Source organism: Schistocerca gregaria, chromosome 4, assembly GCF_023897955.1.
Source record: "Schistocerca gregaria isolate iqSchGreg1 chromosome 4, iqSchGreg1.2, whole genome shotgun sequence".
Taxonomy (NCBI): Eukaryota; Metazoa; Arthropoda; class Insecta; order Orthoptera; family Acrididae; genus Schistocerca; species Schistocerca gregaria.
Genome location: NC_064923.1, coordinates 563,114,142 through 563,141,126, shown reverse-complemented (window position 1 = coordinate 563,141,126; position 26,985 = coordinate 563,114,142). Strand labels below are relative to the sequence as shown.

General features: G+C 36.6%; 1 protein-coding gene across 10 annotated transcripts in view; it reads left to right on the top strand.

The window, feature by feature from the left end:
• The window catches only part of LOC126267989 (uncharacterized), a 905,571-nt gene extending 880,119 nt beyond the window's left edge, over window positions 1-25,452 (top strand). For 6 of the 10 annotated variants that reach the window (XM_049973342.1, XM_049973341.1, XM_049973338.1 and 3 more), the window contains one exon: window positions 23,976-25,452. In XM_049973342.1, coding sequence (XP_049829299.1) covers window positions 23,976-24,049 — 74 coding nt within the window. In that variant the 3' untranslated portion in view covers window positions 24,050-25,452. Of the gene's footprint in view, window positions 1-5,670; window positions 5,746-9,234; window positions 9,306-23,975 lie in introns of those variants that run through there. The other 4 variants (XR_007549061.1, XR_007549060.1, XM_049973345.1 and 1 more) reach the window with 2 other exon arrangements.
• The last annotated feature ends 1,533 nt before the right edge of the window (window positions 25,453-26,985 follow it).

Sequence of the window (26,985 nt, the reverse complement as noted above, 5' to 3'; positions counted from 1 at the left end):
AATGTCAGCATCCTTAGAGTTGTTGGTTATGATTGCAATGTCATCTGCGAAAACAAGGACCTAATCTTGATTCTTCGAGTCCCGGCTCCAATGGTAACCAGTTTGATTCCTAGATTCTTCAGTGTACATTCCCAGGTTTTGATGACTTTATCACACACCATATTAAACAGGATGGGTGTTAGACTATCACCTTGTTGTACTTCCGTTATGATGTTGAAACTCTAAGATAATTCTCCTGTGAACTTCACCTTAGATGTTGTATCTGTGAGTGTCTGTTTGATGAGGGTGTGTGTGTTGTAATCCATACATCGATATTGGAGTACTAAGAAGAGTGTGTGGCGGTCAATGGAATCATAAGCTTTCATAAAGTCGACAACAACCATGGTGATGTTCATACTCCTTTTTTGTTTTAGTTGGAGAATGGTTTTCAGATCGATGATCTGCTTGGTACAGGATATACCACGTTGAAATCCTCCTTGATATTCACCAGTTGTTTGAGCACATTGACTTTCTACATAGTCCAGTAAAATCTTGGAGAGCATTTTGTATCCTATTGGCAGCAGAGAAATCCCCTGGTAGTTGTTGACACCACTGAAATCGCCTTTCTTGTGTAAAGGGTGTGTAATAGCCAATTTCCAATCATCAGGGACCATGCCAGTCTCCCAACAGTCAACCAAGATCTGGTGTAGGGCCTCTGTGATTGTATTTCCAACTGGTTTCAGAGCTTCTGCAATGATGCCATCTTCCCTGGGTGTCTTGCAGTTTTTAAGATGGTTGATGGCATTAGCAACTTGCTGTATAGTTAGTGGGTTAGATGGTAGGAGCATCTCTTGAGGATCTTCAACAGGGAGTCTTTCTGTGGGCTCTTCACAATTTCACCAAATAGTTTGCCAAAAGTTCCACGTTCTCGTGGTTATTAGTGACCAGCTCCCTTGGTTTATTCTTAAAGTGAAGGCATTGTGGTTTGTACCCTCAGAGTTCCTCTTTGAATGCTTGATAAAAGTTTCTGGTGTTGTACATTTTAAATTCTTCATCCAACTTTTCCAGTCTTGATCGATCATAAGATCTCTTCACACATATGATGGTCTTGCTTGTCAGTTCTGCACCATTGTGAAATTCGCCCTGTGTTCTTGTCGTTTAGTCAAGTTCCACTTCCTCCAGGCTGTGGCACGCTCATCAACTGCAAGGTCACAATCAGGATTCCACCATCTATGACGTCACTTCCTTCGAGGTTGTCAGAGGTTATCGGTCGCCTCACTACCCTTTTCATAATATTGTCATTATTCCATCCCAGATTTTCCATTGTTTGATTTTTTCAAAGCTACTAAGGTGTTGCGTGCTTAGGCCAAGTAACATGACTGACGGCAATTGAAATCCACACTTTATGAGGACAACAGGGACTAACTAAGTTGAGTTTCTGAGGAAAAATGTCCATGAATGTTGAAGAGATGAGGAGCAGGGAGGTTAAGCAATGACTCAGTCCCACAAGGCTGGGAGCTCAAGGCCACTCAACTGATGAGCGGCAAGGTGCTTTAATGACATGGTTCTGTGAGGCAGTGGCTCATGGATAGTCCAGAGACAGATTCAATGGAACAGTGCTCTCAGAAGTGGCTGACAAAAGTCCAGCGTCACAGGGTCTCATGGCAAGTTCGAGAAAATGCCTTGGTGGGCTTCAACAGCAGCAGGCATTGGGTCTGTAATGCAGACTTTTAGTGGTTGATGGTTAGTCAGAGTGTGGAACATAACTGACTCCCAAGGGGTGAAGCAGCGACCTAAGTGCATGCCTATGGAAGACTTTACGTGCAGTGTCATGTGAACATATGGCCTTGCAGATGTGAATAGGTGCTGTGTATTGTGACTTGCATGCCATGTATTGACACAGCTTGCATCTCCGAATGCTGTGGCAGCTGCAGGAGTCACTGTGGTAAACACCTCAGTGACTTGTCTATTGACAAATAACCTCCAAGGAAGTGTATCCATAAGTGTGGTGGCTGAAAATGTAGGTGGACACTCCTGCATTCACTACACCCCTCCCCTCTTAAAAGAGATGGCTGAACCATGTCAGAGAAGTGCAGCACCCAAGTGAGAAGGCACAACACAGACTGTCCCAACGGCTTGAATGAAACAAAAGTACATTTAGGCAGTGTGCAAACATGTGCCTAAGAAGCTACCAACAAGCTTCTGATTACTGCAACACAAACTTGCATGTCACAGGCTTTGAATATACCCTAAACACTATGCATAAAAAGAGCCCCTGAAAACACAAAAACCTCCAAACAAGATTGTAAGATACAATGAAGAAGACAACTGAAACTGTGTTGCAGAACCATTGGTATCTGATACATAGGAATGAAAAAATCATGTAACTATTTCACAATAACTTACAAAAGCTCAATGTGAAGTGTTTCAATATACTGAACTGAATCACTAAGCAACACAAGAATAACGATCCCAGGAAAACAAATATGCCATGTCTGTATAGGTGAACTGCAACCAACTGCTGCTGATGGTGGGGAAAGCCGGGTGTAGGCAGGGCTTGAGACTATATTTCCATGAAGCTGCAACCCAAGGCCTGGAAGAACACATGACAGGATCAATGGCCCAAGTGGGGACAGAGAGACCAGTAGCAGGAGTAGTTCCTGTTGAGCCACAAACTGTTGTTGTTGTGACATATATTGCTGCCTCAGTTCCATAAACTTTGGGCCCATAACACAGGAACCTAAAACACACTTGCGATCTGTGAACAAAGCCAAGGTTGTCATAAGCAGAGCATGGGATAAGCACCAAGAACATTAGCCAAAAAATCATTGTCTAAAGCTAGTTAAAAATCCAATTAACAGCTAGACATTACAGGTTGCTACTCATGCAGTGTGCTGTACTAGATTGACCCGTGGTGAATAGCTTAACCCATGGCTGTAAGTGGGTCAAATGATGTGTTGTGGTGGCCACATCCACCTGGCAGTGCCTAGCTGAGTCTAACTGGAGTGCCCCCACATTGCTATTGCTAACGTACATTGGCAGGGATATTAAACTTCTATTAATTACACACTCATATAGACTACTGCATGTGTAACTGTTGGTTCTCTGTTGCCAAGATACAGTAAACTATCACAAACACCATTAAAGAGCACTTACATTTATGACAGAAATGCCACATCCATAAAGAGAAAATAAGCATGTAGTAATACAGGACAATTCTGATATAAGTTTTCAGCTGAAGTTAGAAGTACCCAGAATAATAAGTGACAGGTAGCAACAATGCATAGAGATGTGAAGTAGAACATTCACAAACATTCAGTTCTTTAATAAAATGAATACAAGGCTTTATTGCATTAGTAGGAAACTGGAAAGCCACAGTTTGTCTACAAAAAAGATAGGATGCTTACTTAGTCTATAATGAAATAAAGGAGAAGTGAATATCAGCATTGAATTGGCCTGACAGAGGACATCAGACACGTATAATGAAGTTGAACGTGACTGACCACAGGCTTGTTAAACTGGTAAGTGTTAAAGAAAACTATTACTGAAGTTGAGTAGACACTCATTTCTATAGGAAGAGCCAAAAAGGAGGTGGACTAACAATAGCTCGTATAGTGATTTATTGAAGTCCAGTGATCTTATATTGTGTCTCCACAAGATATGGGACTGATCACAAAATATTAAAAATACGATAAAATTTTTACATGGAGATAGGGCACTTGCAACAATAAAAGTGTTTGGTATTTGTTTCAGTAACAACAATAAAATACAATATGCCTTAAACAGCTAATACCATAAATGAAAACAGATATCAGAATTGTGCAAAGATACATCTACATCTACATGACTACTCTGCAATTCACATTTAAGTGCTTGGCAGAGGGTTCATCGAACCACAATCATACTGTCTCTCTACTATTCCACTCCCGAACAGCGAGCGGGAAAAACGAACACCTAAACCTGTCTGTTCGAGCTCTGATTTCTCTTATTTTATTTTGATGATCATTCCTACCTATGTAGGTTGGGCTCAACAAAATATTTTCGCATTCAGAAGAGAAAGTTGGTGACTGAAATTTCGTAAAAAGGTCTCGCCGCGACGAAAAACGTCTATGCTTTAATGACTTCCATCCCAACTCGTGTATCATATCTGCCACACTCTCTCCCCTATAACGTGATAATACAAAACGAGCTGCCCTTTTTTGCACCCTTTCGATGTCCTCCGTCAATCCCACCTGGTAAGGATCCCACACCGCGCAGCAATATTCTAACAGAGGACGAACGAGTGTAGTGTAAGCTGTCTCTTTAGTGGACTTGTTGCATCTTCTAAGTGTCCTGCCAACGAAACGCAACCTTTGGCTCGCCTTCCCGACAATATTATCTATGTGGTCCTTCCAACTGAAGTTGTTTGTAATTTTAACACCCAGGTACTTAGTTGAATTGACAGCCTTGAGAATTATACTATTTATCGAGTAATCGAATTCCAACGGATTTCTTTTGGAACTCATGTGGATCATCTCACACTTTTCGTTATTTAGCGTCAATTGCCACCTGACACACCATACAGCAATCTTTTCTAAATCGCTTTGCAACTGATACTGGTCTTCGGATGACCTTACTAGACGGTAAATTACAGCATCATCTGCGAACAGTCTAAGAGAACTGCTCAGATTGTCACCCAGGTCATTTATATAGATCAGGAACAGTAGAGGTCCCAGGATGCTTCCCTGGGGAACACCTGATATCACTTCAGTTTTACTCGATGATTTGCCGTCTATTACTACGAACTGCGACCTTCCTGATAGGAAATCACGAATCCAGTCGCACAACTGAGACGATACCCCATAGCTCCGCAGCTTGATTAGAAGTCGCTTATGAGGAACGGTGTCAAAAGCTTTCCGGAAATCTAGAAATACGGAATCAACTTGAGATCCCCTGTCGATAGCGGCCATTACTTCGTGCGAATAAAGAGCTAGCTGCGTTGCAAAAGAGCGATGTTTTCTGAAGCCATGCTGATTACATGTCACAAATGCCACAAATGACAGTGACTATGAAAATAAAAATGCCAAAACATGAAGTCACTATATTAATATTCTGAGATATAAATAGTACATAATAACATGAAACTTGAGTTTCTTCTGGCATATGAAATGTTCGAACAACTTAACATTCCACATCGTATAGTTTATTCACTGGCCCTTTTAAAGAGGTGTAAAAGCTGTAATTCTCTCTCCACTTGATCTGTGGGAATGAACAGGAGAAAATCTTAAAACATGTTATAATACTAACTGCCATGTGTGGTGCCCCTCAGAGCAGTACTGCAGCTGTATTGGGACATTATTCACAGTCAATTTAGTATGCAGATAGGAACTGAGTGATTTTTGCAACTATGTGCATAATACATTTGAAAAATAAGATGGAATTAAGAAAATTAACATTTATCTTATGTTAAATGGAATCTTACACTTTAATTTCTAAAGATGCATGACAGTAATAACATACTGGATTAAGGCATCATGTTGGACAAATTGATGCTAATTATAACACCAAAACATTTGCTAAGTGCGGGTTCAAATGTTCACCTCGTGTTGAAAATACCGATAGTGATAAATAGTTTTGTATTCATCTTCCAAGACAAACTATGAAAGACGATAAGAGGAATGGTTTGTTCTCTTCACATATCAATTGTTGCAGAAATCCAGAACTGCCTAAAATGAGAGAGCCTGGTAAAAAGGTGGTAACTGTCTTTGAAAACGAGTCTTCAGTGAGGTATTGAAAAGCTTTGCATGGCAGTCTATTTCCTAATCACACAGAAATTTAAGAGATAAGATAATATAAATTACAAGAAGAGTTTGGTTGCAATAATGGCTTGTCTCACACTCTGTATGCAGGAGTATCTAAATAAAACTAATACAATAACTGGAACTCACAGTCACACTCACATAGACAGGAAGACTGTATGAGGAGCTGATGTTTGAGAAAGCAAGTGGACTGATTCCCAAACTCTGAGCAAAAAACTGTTCATGTAATGATATATAGCCAATAAAATATTTGATACTCTGTTCATCAAAAAAACTTGCAAAATATGATTTGCCCACCTAATACATGTAAAAATTACACAAAATTTAAGTAGAAGCATGGTGTTTTACATTTTGAAATTTATGACCACACTAAGTGCAAAACAAGTGCATTGTACAACCAACTTAATAAATGTTTTAAAAAATTTTAATTTGTATGTGACCACTACATAGATCAGTCAAAACATGATGAGGATTCCCTGTTTTTTCACATAACCTTCAACTTTAATTAGACTATTCCAGGGATGTTATTTCAAGTCTTTTCACTTCTATTCAAAATAACAAATGAATGAGGTCCAGCACCATTTTTCTATTTCTTCCTAGAAATAGTCTCCAGATACAAGTTTTTCTGCTACTAAAACATACAGCACAACTAACTATGTTTATTCTGGCTCTTTTCCTTCATCCTTATTATGCAGATGTCTTTAGTTTGTGTTGCAAGCCTCTGTTTGTTGTTTTTAAAATCTTCAATAATTTTTTTCTCTATCATAAAGTTCCCAGTCATTCCCTTACATTTCAATGAACTATTCTTTCTCAACAGTGGTTGACACTTTAAAAAAGTCCTGTCAGTGAGAAGTTCACTATACCCACTGATGATACATCTGATTTGAAATTCAAGAAATGTTTGAGATATCAAACCACACTAATCTAGTTTTGCACACTCCCCCCCCCCCCCCCCCCCCCCCTTGTCCTTTTTTATTATTCAGTGATTTATGTGCATCATGCATATCTTCAAGATGATGTATAATAACTGTTAAAAAAAAAAGGTCACTTAGCCAACACACCAACACTTGACAGATATTGAATCTCTATAGAATCATCTACTCCAACAAAGTATAAGAAAAATGGCGATCAGTGTCAAGAAATATCATTCACTTAATCCTGAATACAAATGTTATAATTGTGCTTTCACTGATGCACCGAGTATTGAAACTTGTTTGTTGTCTTGATGTGCAGCACTTCTGGTGTAGCTATAATATCATTGCATTATTGCTGTGACTTGATATGACATGTAAATAATATATGGACTTTCGTAAGTATATACCCCCTCATTTGTAATTGATTGTACTCTATGCATTTGTGTTTGTTTAATGCTTTTTTCACTCTATGTAGAGACTGTGATGATGAGTATTAACTGAAACCAGTTGTGACAATAAAGAACATACAGACAGCTGTGTGTCCTCTATTTCAAAAAAATACTTAATAACTGTGGCCAATCATCTTCAAAAAATGTTTACATCTGTTTTGATGTATTTCTTTAGTGTTGACTGCTTTTTCCTTTAACTTTGTAAGGAAATCTGTTATTGACTTTATCAGTACCTAGCTGATTTGCTAACTGTGTGGTCACAAATTTATTATATGTCTGTGTTCTGTGCCATTTTTACTCTTTCTCAAGTGTTCGGCTATACTAGCATGACTTACAGAAAGTATTTTCCACATGTACAGTGTGTCCTTGGTATCAGTATGTCTTATGGGAGTTAGCATTAAAAAAATACTATGTGCAAAATTAAGACAACAGTCGAAACTTCAGTGTGGAATACAAACAATGAAATGGGTAATGACACTTGTTTACTATGTCGAGAAGTTTCTGATTATTTGTTGTATGTACCTACCCAGTGTTCAACACCTCCTCCATACAGTGAGTGGTTGTCTGTTCTTTCCTTCATAATTTTCAAATGTGCTGGGTGCAAAAAAGGGTAGATAGTAATAGTCGCTGTGCATAAACATTTTAAACTATACTTAACACAGCGAACTTGAAACTAGGCCCGGGAATCAAACATAATAATACTAAACTAAGTAATCATTGCATTGAAAATGAAGTCATGAAATGTATTTATGATTATTTTTCATGTTTAGCATTACCAGTGACTGAATGCCTGAAGGGATAGTAAAAGAAATAATCAGAAAAGTAAAAATAACTTGGGGTGCTTCTCACAATCTAAGTAATTTTCAAAGCAAAGATTCCATTGTGTCTCTGAAATGGAAATTTTAGATTTGTTACAATTAAGGACAGGACAGAAACTCATTATGGTGTTTTATACTGGAAAATAAAGTACATGATATATGCTACAACAAAAACTGATCTCTGCTGGACACCATGTAGTAATTCACAGAGAATAGATGTAAAATTGATGTGACTGTGACAGTAAATACACATAAATATTTGTATATAGCAGTGTAGGTTTTCAGATTTTGTCAATAATTTTTATAAGGGTTCAGTGCCTCTAGTGTTTGAATGTCCGTGGTTAGTGAGTCATGAGTGAGGGAAGTATCTTTATTAAGTTGTAATGCCATGGATAAAGACAAAATTTTCATTGTGTTTGTAACATCCATAATTCTCTTCTTGAAAAAGTGCAGTACTTACGACCACAAGATAGGAGTTCAGTTTTGGAAAACTATCATTCATTTAATTTACTAATATTACATTCCACAAATAACAAAAAGCTTCAGTAAATACATACAGTAACTCGAAAGTTACACACAAAAATGAGTACAGGTAAATCTCAAAACGAAGTGTTCGTCTGTTTGGGGATGGTAGGGAACATGCAGAGAATAAAATTTTGTAATAGTCTCTGCTGGAATGCTGGAAATGCACTTCAGATCACAGACCAACCAAAACGCAGTAGCATAAAATAAACTGGATATTTTATCAGTGTTTCACAATTCACTTCATCCTAAAGTGTCAGTAGGTTTTACAATTAAACCTTTCAATGCTTTATGCAGATATCACTGTCTAGTTTCTTGTTACCTCCTCTGAAACCTCAATAGTCTTAAAAAATGTATGTATAATATAAAGTTTTGGCAGTTCTTACCATGGTAACTGATGTTTGATCTTTCTTTATGTGTTGAAATAACTATAAATTGTATTCCTATGATATGGCTACCAATGTGTTCCAAAACTGCAGCTGTGCTTCTTTTGAAATATTGATTTTAGTATTTCACACAGTGTACACTAAAACAATAAATGCCAGTTCCTGTACAGAAATTGGCTGTCAACAAAACTGTATTTAAAAATAAAGTATCTGCATTGCTGATAATTTTTGTTTAATAATCATATTGCTCACAGCATGCGGTCATCCTACACAGAAACAGCTTCCATAATTGATAGCATTTTTATGTGCTTCTGTTGCTTTTCGCACCCTATACAATGAGCCTAACAGTGCACATGTTTCTTTCATAGTAAAGCGGTCTCGAACACGGGAGAATAATGTGATGGAAGGTTGTAGGGGGTCACCATGATCAGAAGGTTTGGTATGTGCTTAGCATGTGTGCCAGTATGTTTGTATGCATGTTGTGAATTCATCTGCTCGGATTGAAAATGAAAGCCTTTTTTTGATTTTCTGTAATTTCATGTAACTGTCAGTGTGTGAGTAATTATTGGAATGAAACACACGACTATGGTAGTATTTGCTACACTGCTTATCAGTAAATCAGAGTTATAACAGATATCATTATGGTAAGAATTAGTTACAACGGGATAGTTGTGTGTATCAAAATGAAACATATAGACTGTGGAAAAAAAGCACTGAATGTGATAATGAGTTACTAATATCTTAACTTAAATATATTGTTTTCAGCACTGATTTACTGGAGATGACTAACATCTACTGACTGAATGCACTGCTCTTCTGTGTGTAGCATAACACAATGAAATAAGCATAGGAAATCATTTTCTAGATATGAATTTATGAGCATTTTATTGCTACACATTAATTTAAATTGTTACAATAACAATCTATATGGCAAATCCAAAACAGGAAGCATGCTATTACTTCACACTCTGGTACAGTGATATACTACCTTGATACAAAAGATATGAGACTGCTTGCAACACTAAGCAACTGTTACATATGGGGTATGGTAGTCTGATTTACATTAGTAGATACCTGATTTTTAAGGTCAGAAGTTATGACATTGTCACATTACGTATTGTCTGCAGATTGCCACTGCAGTGCATTGTTCTCTGTGTTGATAAAAAATTGCATTGAAGCCTCTATCTCTGATAAAAATTAAGTAAAAAATATCAAATTCATATATGGTGTAGCTCTCTGTAGTGTATCTAAGCATGCCAAAATGTATTCATAAGTTTCATTAGTGTCAGAGTTAACATTAATTTTTTTGAAATGTGTATGAAAATTTCCCATTCATATACAGCTTCAAACATATCGCATCATATCTCGAAAACTATTGAACTCGTGGCAGTACTTTCTTGTTCATACCAAACTACTGTACCTGACTCTGACTGACTTACTGCATATAATCACATTCCTATACCCATCTCTTTTCAAAAGTGTTAGGAATGTGCAGCCACAGTCTGCCCCTCTTTCGAGTACTTTACACATCATCAGGCACAGGAAGCTTAAAAGTTATATATTAATGAAGATGCAAAGCTAGTTCTTTTTGCTGATGATACAAGCTACTCTCACTAAAATTTTGAGAAAACACATTGTATATAGTTCTGTACAGTAAATGGCATAACGCCATCGATAAATACAGGCTTTGAACAGAAGTCTGTTGCTGAGGCAGAGTGTTCAAAATTTATGGGTGTATGCATTGATAAGAAATTGAATTGGAAGGAATACTTTGATGATTTGTTGAAACATTAAGGTTAAGCTACTTATTCTATTAGGGTTATTGCAAATTTTGGTGATAAACATGTCAGTAAATTAGCCTGCTATACCAATTTTCTTTCACTATATTTTGAGGTGATTCACCATTAAGAGAAAAATTATCATTGAACAAAAAGGTGTAATTAGAATAATAGCTGGAGCCCACCCAATATCACCTTGCAGACATTTATTTAAGGAAATCTGGATATTCCCAGTATCTTCACAGTACATATATTCACTTCTGAAATTTGTTGGTAGTAACCCATCTCAGTTCAAAAATAGTAGCAAAGTGCATGGCTACAACACTGGGAGAAAGGATGATCTTCACTATCATGGGTTAAATCTGACTCTGACACAAGAAGGGGTGAATTATGCTGCCTGCTGCCACAAAAATATTTAGTCATTTACCAAATAGCATTAAAAGTCTGACAGATAGACAACAAGCATTTAAAAACGAATTAAAAGAATTTCTGGATGCCATCTCCTACTCAATACATGAATTTTTAGATGTGCAGTAGTAAAAGAGAAGAGAGAGGAAGATAATTTTTTTTTTAGATATGAAGTAGGGAAAAACTGTTAACTTATGTTAAGTGACTTTTTCCACGTCACAAATGCCGTATTCATGATTTATGGAACAAGTATTAATGTAAGGTACTTAAATCATATATAACAATGGCTCATTGAGGACTGGCTGACATTTCTCAGTAGTACAGCAGCACAGTGGGATCCAACAGTGCCCGTACAGCTCTCACTGATGTATTGCTGGTGGGGGCAGCCCAGCACACTACCAGTCAGATGACCTACAGTTTAAACTTCTTCAAGCTTACACCGAAACACATTTAATCATGAAAAGATTTACACCAAGTGGCAAAAGGCAAGCAACTTATTTCAGATTTGTTCTTGCGCTCCACCAGAAAATGTGTGCAATGTTAGACATGAAAGAAACAAGACTGATGCTGTGGATCTGTGACCAGGTACATTCAGTTAGCAGTGGTCCTCATTATAATGCACGCATGTCTGTATTCATTACTTCCACTGCTTAGAACAAGGCAACATATAATTTTCCATTAGGCTACACAGGAGTTCCTGGTTGAGAATGACAACAAGTACATGGTAAACTAGTAGTCCATAGTCACTGAGTTACTGGTTTTGATAAAACTTGTCACAGAATAGCAGCATAGTTTGAGGTTACCGAACATTTTTGTGCACTAGTATATCGGGATAAAATAGTTTCTTAGAAATGCCACACTCTCATTCCTTTTGTTTGAACTTGCAGCATTTTTTGTGTTTAAATGATGCACTCACCAAGCAGTATGTGATTCTGTATGTGTGTTGTACTCTTTCATGTAAATTAATTTAAAGTGACATCAGTAATTAATCTAATTTAAAATTTACAGACACAACCTTCATAAAAGCTGTAAAAGTACAAATACTACTGTTACATGTCACTAACTACATAAGACGTAGGTAAGCTGTATTGCATAAGAAAAGTGGTGACCTAAAATGTTAGATATTTTGTTGAAGCCATGATAGAAATTCATCGATATTTTCTGTTATATTACAAGGCGTGAGAATAGCTGGCCAGGAATTATCTTTAAGAGGTGAAATTCCAGTACTGCTTGTAGGCGTATGCAAGTGAATATCAGAAAGTAATATATAATAAATTTACTACCAAAAAGTTTAGTAGATAACAAAACAAAAAAGTGAGAAATGAACTTATATCTTTTATCTAGTTTTCTACATAGAAAACAACATTCTCAACACATTTCTTCCAGCATGGTATCAGTTTCAGTACACTCTGTTTCTAGAAGTCTGTTTGGTTGGAGTACAGCCATCTATGAATGCTGATTTCACTTCTGCATCAGTCGCAAAGCATTGGCTGGCCAGGAATTTCCTCATGGGACCAAACAGATGAAAATCCAATGGTGCAAGGTCCAGACTGCAAGGTGGATGCTGGAGCACCTCCCACCTAAATTTTCTCATGAACAGGAGTGGTAACATGGGGACAAGCATTGTCATGAAGAAGTTTGACACCATCATCATTAATGTTGTGGTGTTTATGATGAAAGGCATGATGCAGCTTAACTAAAATTTTAATATAGACTGTAGCATTCATAATGGTCCTGCTTAGGAAAGTCCACCAGTAACACGCCATGCATCTCCAATAATATTGTCATAAGCACTTTCCTAGCGGCCTGTTCGGTTTCGGGAGTGTAGTGGCACACCAACAATTCAACACCAGTCGTGATTCCTTTCAGAAAGTGTTGTAAAGTGTTGTAAAGTGTTAAGTCAGCCAAGCTTGTCATCATTCTCTGGTCCTTGTAGTTGTCTGTCAGCTTCGTAGGCACCCAGGGAGCACTAACTTTACGAAATTTCGATGTATCATGAACAATATAGCACACTGCACCATATAAAGTGTTGAACTGTTGTGATAAGATTTGCAGTTTCACATGCCGGTTGCTCAAAATTGTTGCCTAGATGGCTCTTGACATTCTGTGGGTTGAAGCTGTTACCAGCCACCCATAGTGTGGTGAATCGGCCCTCTGGGAAGAATGCACACTACCTGGAGACATTGCTATGGTCCATACAGTTGTCCATATACATGCCACATGTGTCCCTGTGAATTTCACTCAGTTTATTCCCTTTGATCCACAAATATCAAACTACACTATGCTGCTCTTCACAAGTTGATGCCAGTAGCGTGGACATCAAGTTTGTTTCTTAGCTCAGCCTTGTTTTACTAGAATTGCACATGAAAACAAAATTCCCTCGGTGGTGCAAATTTCAAACTCAGTTGTGAAATTTTGACATTCCAACGGCAATAGCAGGGGAGAAAAAAAAATTATTGCACTTTACTTGCAGATCCTCCCTCATGTTAAAGTACAAAAACTATCCTAGCTTTCAGAACTGTTAGTTCCTTCTTCTGAGAGGAAAGAGAGAAAGATTGGCGAATTTTAGAAAGTAGGGGCAGGTCACACAGATCTCAGGGTGAGAGAAAACCAGCTGTTGTGAGGTGAAGGTGAAACAAAACTCTTCTCTTGTGCTCAAAGTTACTGGGTCCCTCTTTTCCTGGGACCTGAGTGACCTGCCCTAATTTCTAACATTCCCCAAGCTGTTCTTCTTTCCTCCCAGAAGAAGGAATTAATAATTCTGAATGCTAAGACAGGTTTTGGTATATTAGTATAGCTTATCAGCAGTGCTAGAATTTTTCCTCTTGAGGGTAAGTTGTGTCTAGCCTTTCTGTTCATTGTAATTTTATGGTTTTCTCAAGTGAGTTTTCCTTTTGATGCAATTAATATTCTTCACATTATTAAGAAAATGGGGAAGAAAGATGTACTTTGCCATTGATTTACTTCTTTTCTTGTTCTTATGTGTCGTCAGCATCCTGGACATCTTGATTACTTAATTCCTCAGGATTCTCACTTTCCCATAATTTTCTCTCTTCTTTTTTCAAATAAAGGCACCCATTGTTCCACAAGATACTATTTGTGTCACATATTTGTATTCATCTGTGAATGTGTCAACTCGGTAAGTGAAAGTTTACTTGGTTGTGATTTCATTTTGGAGATAATTTCCCTGACAGAGGTCTTAAAAAAGCTATGTTTGTGTCACTGAAAATAAGAATAAGGTCATCATAGCACTAAACCCAGAGATAGAAATTCAAAAACTATCAAATAAATGTAAAAAAGAATTAAGATTTAGAAGGGCAAGCACAAATAGTTGCAGGTTTGCCTGACTCATAGGAGAATGTCACTGAGATGCTGAAATACTTGAATTGTATATGTCAATTGCCCTGTGAAAATGTACCTGAATGAGGAATACTGCTCTCATAGGGTCTCCAAAGACAGTTTTAGATTACTTACTGTGCACTAAGTAGTATTTAAGCAGTGATCCTTCCCATGCTTTGACACAAAATAAAAGGGGAAGAAACCCTAATATGTGGTACAATGGGAAATGTCCTTTGCCATGCACTTCACAGTAGTTTGTAAGGCATGGATATAGATGAAGAAAAGTTCATAATCACTAAGCATGTAATAGAAAAGATAATTTAATGAAAACCAAATGAGTTTCTGCAGTCATCAAGTATAGGAAAACTGTGTCATGGTCAGACTATTTTAAACTCTTGGTGCTGCATACCAAATTTATAAGTCAGTGAGATATGTTGCAACTGTATGGGGGTATGAGATTGATAATTATAAGTACTGCCAAATGACTAAAATGTGTCTAAAATGTAGGAAAACAATACCTATCTTATGGAACTATCAAGTCCTTCTCAGAGACAAAAGAGCGATAGGTTAGGAAATATCGGAAAGAGAGGCAGGTTTCACTCACATCTCATGTTAAGAGGGTCACACGTGCAGTTAGGATGGGAGAGTAAAAGACAAAAGATCTGAATATTAATAAACTTCATAATCATCCATAATATTTCGTATTGAAGCATAGACAGACAAACAGATAAGTGATACATTTATAGAACTAAGACTCTCTCCTTCTTGGGTTAATTGTTTCATGGGTAGCTTAAGTAAACCTCTTTCATGTAGTTCTGCTATAGTGACAATATTTTCATTGGGTTCCATATTTTGTCTAAACTTTCTAGAAATTCAAAATCCATATGCACAGATAATGTTTATCTGTTTTGTAATCTCATACCATCTTTGTTATTTCTGACCTCCATGTCACTTACAGGCACTTTCATACCACAGTGTGTATGAAGCAGCAAACAAACAGCAATAAAATGCATAAATAGTTATCATCCCTTACTTACAGATCATTTCTTTCCTGGAATGTGTGGCAGTTGTGGGAAATGTATGTTTTCATAAATAGCCAGTCTCACCTACTGTGCTCACTTTTAATTACCTCTCCAGCTTGAAAACAAGCACACTATCTGTGCCAACCATAAAATAATTGATTCCTAAACACAACAAGAGGTTATATTTCTTATCATTCAGTCATAGCTGAAAATGCAATGCTCCAGCCCACTTGTCTATTTGGAAAATAATCAAATCATGCCTTGAAATGAGATACTCCACTTGATACAAAGTAAGTTTTTATCACACTAACAACCTCAATACCATCCTGGTTAGATCCTATGCTTTTACCAACACTGTTTCCTTGCCTTGAGGTTCATATCCTTGTGACTAACACCAATCCAAATTTCTCCCCCTATCACTCTCTGTTCTAATTGCAGTGCAATTACATTAACATTTGAATCTCACAATCAGCCCCATTATCTCAGAAATTTACAATTTTGACTATGATTACAATATGCACATTGTTCTTAGACTCATTTAGACTCAATGTCATTCTAATCACTAGTTTCATTTATATTTTCTCCTCTTCATTTCTTGTCTGTTTCCTCATCCCCTCTCACTCTGTTTTTATTATTTATTTTTCCATTGTATAGGAATTTCTCCTTTGCATTCCTCTCTTTGGAAGCAGATCTCCAGCACTTGTTATTTCTTCATCTTCTTCATCTTGTTACCCATACAATCTATCTGACTGATGTCTACTCTGCCTCCCGCATCTGACTTTCTCAGGGTTTCAACTCTTGTTTGCGTGTAATTATTCCATTCGTCATATACCTGTCATACTATCTCATTGAGTTTACTTTTACTTGGTTGACTATCCTATTTCATTCTTAATTAGATTTATTTCCTCCAGTCCTTTCCTCTTTCTTCTCCATCTGTTTCGTCAAGGGATTTCTGGTTCTGAGAGCTCAAGTGGTTGTGTTTTTTTTTTTTTTTTATACTTACATCTATTCTTGCCTAGTAAGTATTTTTTCTATTTGTTAAAGTCATGAGAAGACATTTGTTTAGTCTTTATATTCTGTAATTTCAAAATCATAGTTCTAACAAAATTCTTTTATTTTCTTTTCCTTTTTGCTCTGCAGAGTCAGCAAAAGGTAAACAGACTGCAGGCTATATTTCATTTTGTTACAATATTAACTTTTTGTCTGTACATGGTAATTATAGATATTTCTTTGAGATTAGGTTTTCTGTACCAAAAACACAGTTTTGTTTCTCTTCACTCAAACATGTTTTTTGACAGTGTTATGTTATTGCCTGAGAATATGCTATTTATTCAATTGCATCTTAGTGTGGCACTGAAGACACATTACATTGTTTTAACTTACAGTACTGTACCTTACTCACTGTATAGTAATGCAATAGAATAAATAATGTAGCTGCCACAACAGTAGTGAAATATTGTTGGGCCAAGAGAAACAAAATTTATATTTTCTAAAAGACAGGCATGATCTCCAAAAATGTTTATTAGCAAACAATACTCAAGTAGGCCACACTTATATCTACTCATAGTGACAGTAATTCAAAAGTAAATCTACCATAAAATAGCTGTCATATTCTTACTCCATTTGAAGTATGTCATTCAGCTTTCATCAGTGCTAGTGTTTCCATTACTCACAGTAACTACTGAATTCCTCCTGTGTGCCTTGTTCCATGATCATTGCTCTTCAGACACACAATACCTGCCAATCTCTCATGATAAATAATGGTGATGCCATTCCAGTAAAGTGACCTAAGTTCATCCTCTTAGTATCAGTGAGGCTTCCATTCACATAAGTGCATAGTGATATGACCAACCCATAGGCATCATAATACATTACTTCAAATGCCTTATAGACAAAACACTGCTCTTAATATGCTCTTCATTACAAAATTAAGTTTCTGTATGTCCACAATTCTGATATTATAGTTCAATAATGGCTTAACAAAAAGTTGTTGTTCACCTTCCTAATACTTTGTGAGAAAACAAAGAAAAATTTTGCACTTCACCCGTATCTCAACAACATTTTATGTCATCAGTCCATTAGAAAATTCAATGAATTGGAATATTTTGGATGTAATATTGTTATGAGGAATCTAATATTATTTCTTTACTGTGACAGCAAGATATTGATGATCTATCTTAATAATTCAAGTGGACTAACCACAAATTAATTTATTTGTAAATCAGTCGCCAATAAAAAACTAAAATTTAGTAAACTCTGTGAGAAAGCTGGGATCCATCTAGTAAACAGTTGTCATCTACTGTTTTTGGTATCTTACTTAGTGTGAGGCATGTGGTATCACTTGTGGGATTCAGTATGCAAAAATTTCTCAGATTTCTCTTCTTTTCTTTTATCTCTTGTCTTCTGAATTAAAATCATCATTCCTTGGTTGATCGGATGTGCAGTTTCAGCAGAATATGTTTAGTCTGTTTTTGTTTGCTAAGTCTGTTTTCATTTTCCCTTGTAATAAAAAAAATTTCTAATGTTAGGTGTTTAAAGAAAATAACTAAATAAAAACAGAAAACAAGAGTTTATACAGAGGCTCTAGAATATCCCAATACAGGAACTGCAGCAGGCATCAGTACACAGATCTGCAAGATAAGGGAAAAAACATATGATTGATGTTTTCATAACGAATGTAGTTCATACTTTTGGAGTCATGAAAGCTGCAGGAAAAGAAATGGTGGCAAATTACAGGCGCAGTACCAAGCTCCAAGTCAAAAGAAATAATCAGTTTAAACAAGTAAAGTGCTTCAAACTAAGAATGTTTTGCCATACTGTGTGATGGTACAGTAGTAGAAGTATGAAAGTCAAGTAGAGTGAAGCCAGGAAACATATAGATAAACTAAAATAAGAAAATAGGAATACATACATAAGACTTATAAAGATAAACAAAATGAATGTCATTAACAATAACAGAAATGGTAGTAGATTTCATCTTAAAGGAAGGAGAAAGAATGGGAGAAGTGCTGAAAAAGAAAATACAAGAACAGTTGATTAAAAAAGTTACCAAGAGAGTTGTTACAAGATAAAGATGACAGGATGACTAATGTGCATGCACATACCAATGGAGATCACAGGGTGTGTTAATAGCAGAAGAATATAGCAACAGGGAAAATTATTGGGACTTCAGAGATTTGAGGAAATATGAAGCAAGAAAATGAAGTAAGGCTGAAAGCAAGTATGAAACTATTTTATAAAATGTGCTGAATGTTCAGATGATGGTTTTCCGCAGTTGACTTTCCTGAAGAGGGCATTGAGAAAGACTTTGTTAACATAATATGAGCTTCTTTTCTCAAAAAGCATACAGGTGTATATGGCTGCTGGGAAAACTTAATTTTTTGTTCTTCAGTGGAGGTTTTTCTCCATAGCAAATGAAGAAATGAAAAGAAGTAACAAGGTAGAAACAAGTCCCTTACAATGGTGGGGTAGGAAAGAGACTTCCTGAACTCGTGTCATATGCTTGAGTACCATAGGGGCTTCCGAAATGGTTCATGATTGCAATACACACTAGAAGCTGCTACCCAAGTGGCTGACTTGAGTGTGAAGAGCACACAATTTCTTTTTTTGTGACTCTCCATCAAATTCAGATAGTGTTAATTTCAGGAAACACCAAAGCATTAGTGTTAAGATCTGAAGAAATGCCAATAACCCCCCCCCCCCTCCACACACACACACACAAACACAGATGAAATAATTAAAATCCTAGTGACCAACTGCAGAAGCATTCACAGCACAGTCACAAATACTGAAGCAGTGCTAAAAAGCAGTATAGCTCATTTAAGTTCTGACAAAAACCTGATATCGACAGAAGTGAGATTTCAGGGCATATAGATAGGAGAGGCTAATGGGATATGGATATTGTGTATTTGTCATAGTAGACAAGAAACACAAATTCACAGAGGTAGAAATTCAAACTGCTTGTAAGATTGTTTGGGCAAGATTCAATATCAAGGATGGGTATAAATTTGTAATTGCACCCTTCCGCTGACCACCAGGTGCACCCACAGATGCAATTGAGAACTTGTGTAGATGGTAGGAATGACAAAGCTCCTGCAAAATAATACTAAAAGCATTCCCTTGCATTGTATTTAATACTTACAAGTACACCTGGCCTCTATCAGAATGTCCATATTCAACCTGGTATGAGTGTCCATAAGGCAGTTGTAGCAATAATGATTACTAAAATACAGAGGACAGCTAAAACAAGTAAGATTTACATGTTCAGTAAGCTAGATACAGAGGCAACCTTGACATATCTCAAAGAGGACACTCAAAACATTTTTCTGTGGGCAGGTTTATGTTGAGGAACTGTGTCCCCAAGTTTAGAAGAACAACTGACTGAACACTGGATATATACTGTACCTTTAGGAACATTTCACAATGGGAGGCATGCTCCATGGTATACATCACATTAAACAAACTTCTAAATTAACAGGGACTAATGTGTAATACATGTGAAACAACACATTGGTTTGCAGATGAGGAGATGCTGAATGAAACACATTTGGCTGTCAAGAAATCAATGCATAAAGTCTTCAGTCACTGCTACAGAGAATATTATTGAAAGATCTTTCATGTTGCCCAGAGAAACTCTGATCATATGAAAAGACCAGTAGTGGCACTAAATTTAGCTGTCCAGGCCCTCATGGACGACAAGCAAAGTGAAAACAGGAATACTGAACACCTTTTCAAATGTTGCTAAAAAAGGAATCTACTGAAGTACTGCCCCACCTTTAACTCTTGCAGCACTACAAAGACAATTGATACAGATATTAGTCAGTGGCATTGAGAAACAGCTGAAATCACTAAAATCAAACAAAATTCCAGGATTGGGTGGAATCCTTGTTGGAATCTTTACAGAACTGCGAGCTGAGTTAGCATTCTGAAAGCCATGGAACAAGTAAATCTGGTGGATGCAGTATTTCTTAACTTCTGCAAAGCATTTGACTCCATACCACACCCATGCTCCAATCGTATCAAGTATCAAAACAAAATTTTTGACTGGATTAAGTGTTATGTAGGACACCACATTTTATCTTGGATTAAGAGTTATCAGTAGAAGTAGAATTAACTTCAGGTGGTTCTTGGGAAGTGTATTTGGTTGCTAACTGACTAACTTTTTGCAGTTGATGCATTTATCTATAATGAAATACTATCTGAAAAAACTGCACAAGTATCAGTCATACCCTGATAAGATTTCAAGGTGATGTCAAGATTGACAATGCAGAGAAATGTAAAACTGTGCACTTCATCAAACAAAACAAAGAAAATTTATATCCAATGAGTACAATATCAATGAATCACAGCTGGAATCAATCAACTCATACAAATACATAGATGTAACACATGGTACGGATATTAGATGGAAAGGTCACAAAGACCCAGTCATATGTAAAGTAAGCAGGAGGCTTTGATTCATTGCCAGAATACAGGGAAAATGTAGCCAGTCTAAAAAGGAGATTGGTTACAAAATATTTGTGCCTCCCAGCTTATAATATTACTCAAGCAAAGCATGTGAGACCCTTATCGCGTATGACTAAGATGGGTTATTGAGTATATTCAAGGAAGGGCAGAATGAAAGGTCATAAGTTTGTTTGACTCATGGGAGAGTGTAACAGCAGTGCTAAAAAACCTAAATTGGCATACAGCTGAAGGTAGCCACTAACTGTTCCATGAAACTTACCAAGTGTGAAGAACCAGTGTTAAGTGAAGAACCCAGCCCCAACATTTCACTCCTATAGAAAACCACTAAGACAAGCTTCAGCTAACTGCAGGACACACAAAATCGTTCAAGCAGTCATTCTTCACACAATTTGGCCCATGCATTTCACAGTCATCTACATAGTATGTCTTTAGATATTGGGATTTTTATATATTTGTGAAAGAGTTCAAAGAATGTACGAAGGTTGGAACTTCAGTACTGGTAACTATTTATTTACAGCTTATACAAAATAGATACCTGTTTCAAAGTTTTACTGGCCTTCAAAATAGTCATCAGTATTGTGTATAACCCATTGCCAGCAATGTGGAAGTTGTAGGATACTCGTAGCAGTGCCAGCTATGTTGACAGTTTGAGTGGCACCGTCTGTTGCTCGACAAATTTGTAGCAGTTCTGAAGCAAATGCTGCGAAGTGTTTCCTCCTTCAGTTTAGAAATCGAGTTGAACTCATGAGGGCTTAAATTAGGGGAGTGCAGTAGCTGGTATAGCACTTAGCAGCCCCATCAGTCAAACAAATCAGTAACAGCTTGCACTGTATGTGCTTGAGCATTGTCCTGCAAAATGATGGTCAGGTCCTGCAGAAAGTGTTATCACTTCTGTCTCTAAGCTGGTCATAGTTTGTGTTCCAAAAATGAACAGCATAGAAACAGAAATGATGACATGTTCTGCAGGACCTGACCATCATTTTGCAGGACAATGCTCAAGCACGTACAGTGCAAGCTGTTAGTAATTTGTTTGACTGATGGGGCTGTACCACCTACTGCACTCCCCTGACTTAAGCCGTCGTAAGTTGAACTTGATTTCTAAATGGAAGGAAACACTTCATGGCATTCACTTCAGAACTTTTACAAATTCGTCAGGAAATAGACCTCACTGCTCGAACTTGTCAACACAACTGGCTCTGCTAATAGTATCCTACAACTTCCACATCACTGGCAATGGGCTATACACAATGCTGGTAACTACTTTGAAGGTCAGTAAAACTTTGAAACACCTATCTGTTCTGTACGAGCTGTAAATAGATAGTTGCCACTATTGAAGTTCCAACCCTTGTATATTTCCAACTAGGTGGAAAAGAGTGAAGAAGTCTGTAATAAATTTTAGGAGTCTTCAATCAATATAATCTGTCTGAGATATATAATTTTAAGTCTGATGCTGCAAATAAGGGGTATTTAGCCCTGGGATAATCATGTAGAATATAAACTCCTTCAAACACATTCCTCATTTGCATTTTCAAACACTTTCTTCAGAGATGGTGTTTTGGAACCTCAGACCTTCTCCTTTCCTTAATTTTGATATAGATTCTTGTAAATATGTCACTGAGTTAAAGAGAAACAAAAGTATGGGCTTTTCACTTCAACTTATAACAAAATGGAATGTAACTGGATAGATAAAAAATCTACTCACCAGGTAGTGGCAGGAGAACACACATAAAAAGTATCACTTATGCAGGCTTTCAGAGCCAGTACTGTAGCTCCTTCAGATCCTTCCAGAAGGATTGAAGGGGAAGGAAAAGGGTGTAGGAAAAGGACTAGCGAGGTTTATGAAATACAGTAGAATTCAGAAAAGTCACTCAGAACTCCAGGTCAGAGAAGACTTATCAGACATGATGAGAAGGAAAGACCAATTGTTGGAGACTGAGCCAGATGAGATTAGAAAACCTGAGAGCTTAAAGGTAAAAAACAGTGTAATATGCAAGACAGAGAATTACTGCTAAAATATCATGCATGTGTTAAAAAGAGCAAAAAGTAGGTGTTTTGTATGTGACAGAGGTGGGAGGGAGACAGCAGAAAATAGACAGGTCAGAAAATGGAAGATGTAGAACACTAAAATTGAGTGAAGAAAGGAACAGTTATTGAGAAGAAATGCTGAGACTGTAGAAAATTACATAAATTAAGGCCATGTGGATGGTGAGAACCAAGGACATGTAGCACCAATTCCCACCTGCGGAGTCCTAAAAAACTGGTGTCTGGGGGAAGAATCCAGTTGGTACAAGTGGAGAAACAGGTACCGAGGTCATGACTGTCTCATTGTAATTCATGCTCTGCAACAGGATATTGTCTGATGCTAGTATACACCCTCTGCCTGTGCCCATTCATCCTAACCAATAATTTGATAGTAGTCATGCTGATGTATCACGCTGAACAGTGTTTATGTAACAGCTGCTATATGACATGTTGTTTCACATGCGCATTCTCCCTTTGAGAGTACATATTTTTCTGGTACAGGTGGTGGTATGGGTCAGGTCTCTCAGTGGGGGTGGTCACAGGGGTAGGGGCCATAGATTAGGGAGATGGGTGCAGGAGCAGCATAGCGTCTGACAACAAGGATATTGCAGAGATTAGGAGGATGACAAAAAGCTTTCTAGATGTGGTGCGCAAAATCTGAGACATAATGGACCCCTTTTCCTAAACTTCATTAGTCCTTGTCCTTCACTCCTCTTCGTTCCCCTTCAATCCTTGTGCCAGAAGAAGGAGCCATTGGCTCCAGTTTGCATATATAATACCTTTTATATGTGTCTCCTCCTGCTGCTGCTTGGTGAGTAGACTTTTTATCTATCCAATTACTTATATTTTCAAAAATTGATTATTTTCATTATTACGACAAAATTTCGTGCTCTGAGTCAATACATATTGTTAGAAAATATTAATTAATTTATGGTATATATAAAATAATTCTCTCTCTCTCTCTCTCTCTCTCTCTCTCTCTCTCTCTCTCTCTCTCTCTCTCGCTCTCTTGCATGCTTGTATCTGTTATAATTCTTTTAATGAATATTTACTGCATCTTCTTGTTTGTTTTAGTGCGAAGAACTCTTAAAAATGGTTTATCAGAAGAGGACAAGAAGCACCTCGCTGCATATATAAAAGGCTACTGAGTAGTTTCTCCTTGCTTGATAGACTGTGATACAATGTATGTGCATTATATGTGATATTTATGTAATTTCAATGGGGGATTACTAGTACCTCAGTGGCACGAAAGTTGGGAATTTTTATACCTGCTATGTACTGAAGGTGTGTTCCTAGTCTTTTTTATTCCAACTGGAAGTGTCATATGTTTAAAATGTAAAAGTACAAGCAATACAAAACTGTTGCATTTGTATAAATTTATTTTGTAAAAAATGTATACAAATTTGAGAAAAATTGTGTTTCTCATTTTATAACATAGTTTCAACATTTCAGTGTACATATGTATAGTGTGGTGAACAACTGATGTAAGTTTTTCACAAAGAAAGAAGTTTTACGACTTTTGTAAGCGTGTGTTTTATGTATGAAATGGGTATGCTATTTACAGTCAAGTTGTTAATAAAGTCCAAGAAAAAGCTGTCTCCAACTAATGATGTAACAAATGCTTCAACAGAAAGTCATGAATTTTGTGGAATACTCATGCCTATTTAAGGTCTTATGCTGTTTTTTTCATCACACAATAACAAAAAGCAGTGAAAGAAATTATTTCATATTAGTAGTTACACTTCTTAAAGACTATACCATCTTGGAAAAAAATAACTGCAAAATACGGACAAAGATGGGCTGTTTCCTGTATGACTGTGAACTGTGAAAAACAAAAGACTGAAACATCTAGGAATTATTCCCAGTGGAGGATTAAGAGATATTCTCAGCTGGACCACTAAAATGATGGTAAATTTACTCAGAAAATTTATGAAACAAATGAACGTGTAGTGAGTGTTAGCTCTTCGACTATTTCCACAAAAAAATATTATGAAAGATACACCATTAAGTCTGATAACTTTATGTATGTTGAGCATTATGGAAAAGATAACCACCTAATTCCTGTAGATGATAAAAACAAGTTGGTGAAACAGAAATGATCCTTGTTTATGGTGCATTATTTTTATGCAAAATATTTGTCATGAAAATTCCAGTAATGAACCACATTATAATTCTCTGTAGGAAAAAACAGTGGTGCTGTAAAACCACAGATATCAAAGAATATCATTCCACAATCACCAATTTCCACTGTTACTGAGATACATATGAAGGAGACAGCCTAGGACCAATAGCAAATTTATTTGTACATAGTATGGATAAAATGTGTTTCCTTTTCTTTGGTATACAAACTACATTTGTGAGCAATATTTAGATTTAAATTTTCTTCAAGTTTTCCTGTTGAGAAATAATTGACAGATAAATGCTTCATGAGTATATGATTATGTAACTTTGCTAGTCTTCTAAGTGTTGTCTGTTCAACACTATATTGTAACAGAACCTTTTGTACAGAACAATCACATGACAAAATAAATAGTGATGCTTATGCTCAAAATCCACTGTTTACTTGCTGCATTTTAAGGTCCATTAAATTTAAACCAAATTTTTGGAGTCATGGCAGGCTACACCCTTAATAATAAAATAATTTAATGATTTATTTTGAGTGAACCTACAATTCATTGTACAACTGGTTGTTTCATACCATTGCACAGATTGTTTCTTCCAGAGATACCGATATGTTAACAGTGAACCTCTCAACCAGATAATAATGATTAATAAAATAAAACAAATATGTTGCCCAAACAGGTGCAACAACAAAAAGTAATTCAGAATGGATAAATATTAAATGATAACAGTCATTTTTGAAAGGGCCTTACTCCAAACCCTTAAGCTTTCAGAAATGAAGAAAAACATTCCATGGGTGAGTATATGGAAAGTAACAGGATGGACTTTCCAGAGCATCATGGAATGTTCATCTTGTCATTACTGCATTTGCCAAGTTTTGCAATCTCTGTGAAAAAATAAGTCCAAAATCTTGGAATAAGGTCCTTTTCTTGAGTAAGTAATTCATCCATATGGTCAGATTATGCATTTATTAGCCTTCAAAGTTTTACATTTCTTTACTCATACATTACCACAGTATTGATTGTTAACTCCAATCAAAGTACACACAACATGGTGTCATTGATCATAATCAGCATGATCATCAGCAGCAACAGTACTGTCTACAGGCCATTTTATAAAATCATTGTAGAAATACCTATATTCATGTAGAATACAATCAAGTAAAGACTGAATGTCTTGCATTTTGTTCCTGTAAGTAGCCACTGGTCCAATGTAAACAACCACAAAATTAAAAACAATGCACAGTCGCGGATATAAAAAATCAATTATATGCTTCTATAGTCCTCTTATGAATTTAGAAGCCACAACACCTGACTGTAACTTACAGTATTCAAAAGGCATAAAGGAAAATGGCTGAAACTTGACTTTCTGGATCATGCCTACCTTGTGCTTTGTTCGACAACCCCCATTCCTGTAGTATGATGACCACCACTTTGAGAAGTTGTAGCTATCTTTGGTTTCTATTCGCTTTAGAATGAACTTCGATTTCTGGAAGCAGTGGCAATCATTCCACAATATTCTTTCAGGTCTTCTGGTTACACATTTTACCATGGAAAATTTCCTGTCACATACATTATATGAATGTCCATGAATCAGAAAAAACTGTTCCACTTCATCAAAACATTTAGTGTCCAACAAATTGCACCATATAGTGATTCTTATTTTGCCCAGTGCAACTGTCAGAAAACAAACATAGCTCTTTGACATTTTCTGCCACATACTTTTTTATAATTAAACATTTTGTTGGCTCCTTTCTTTGCAGTGCATTTATGGTATACATGCACTAAAGGCTCATTATTCTTCATGTTATGTACACAAAATACATTTACTCATAGCTGCCAAAGATGAAATACACCCTGTACAGGCATGTTTAGCAGTGGGAAGTTTTGCATGAAGTCAAAACAAATACCAAGAAGTGAATCACTGTGTTTGCATTCTTCCTCAGTAATTTTCATGATTTTGG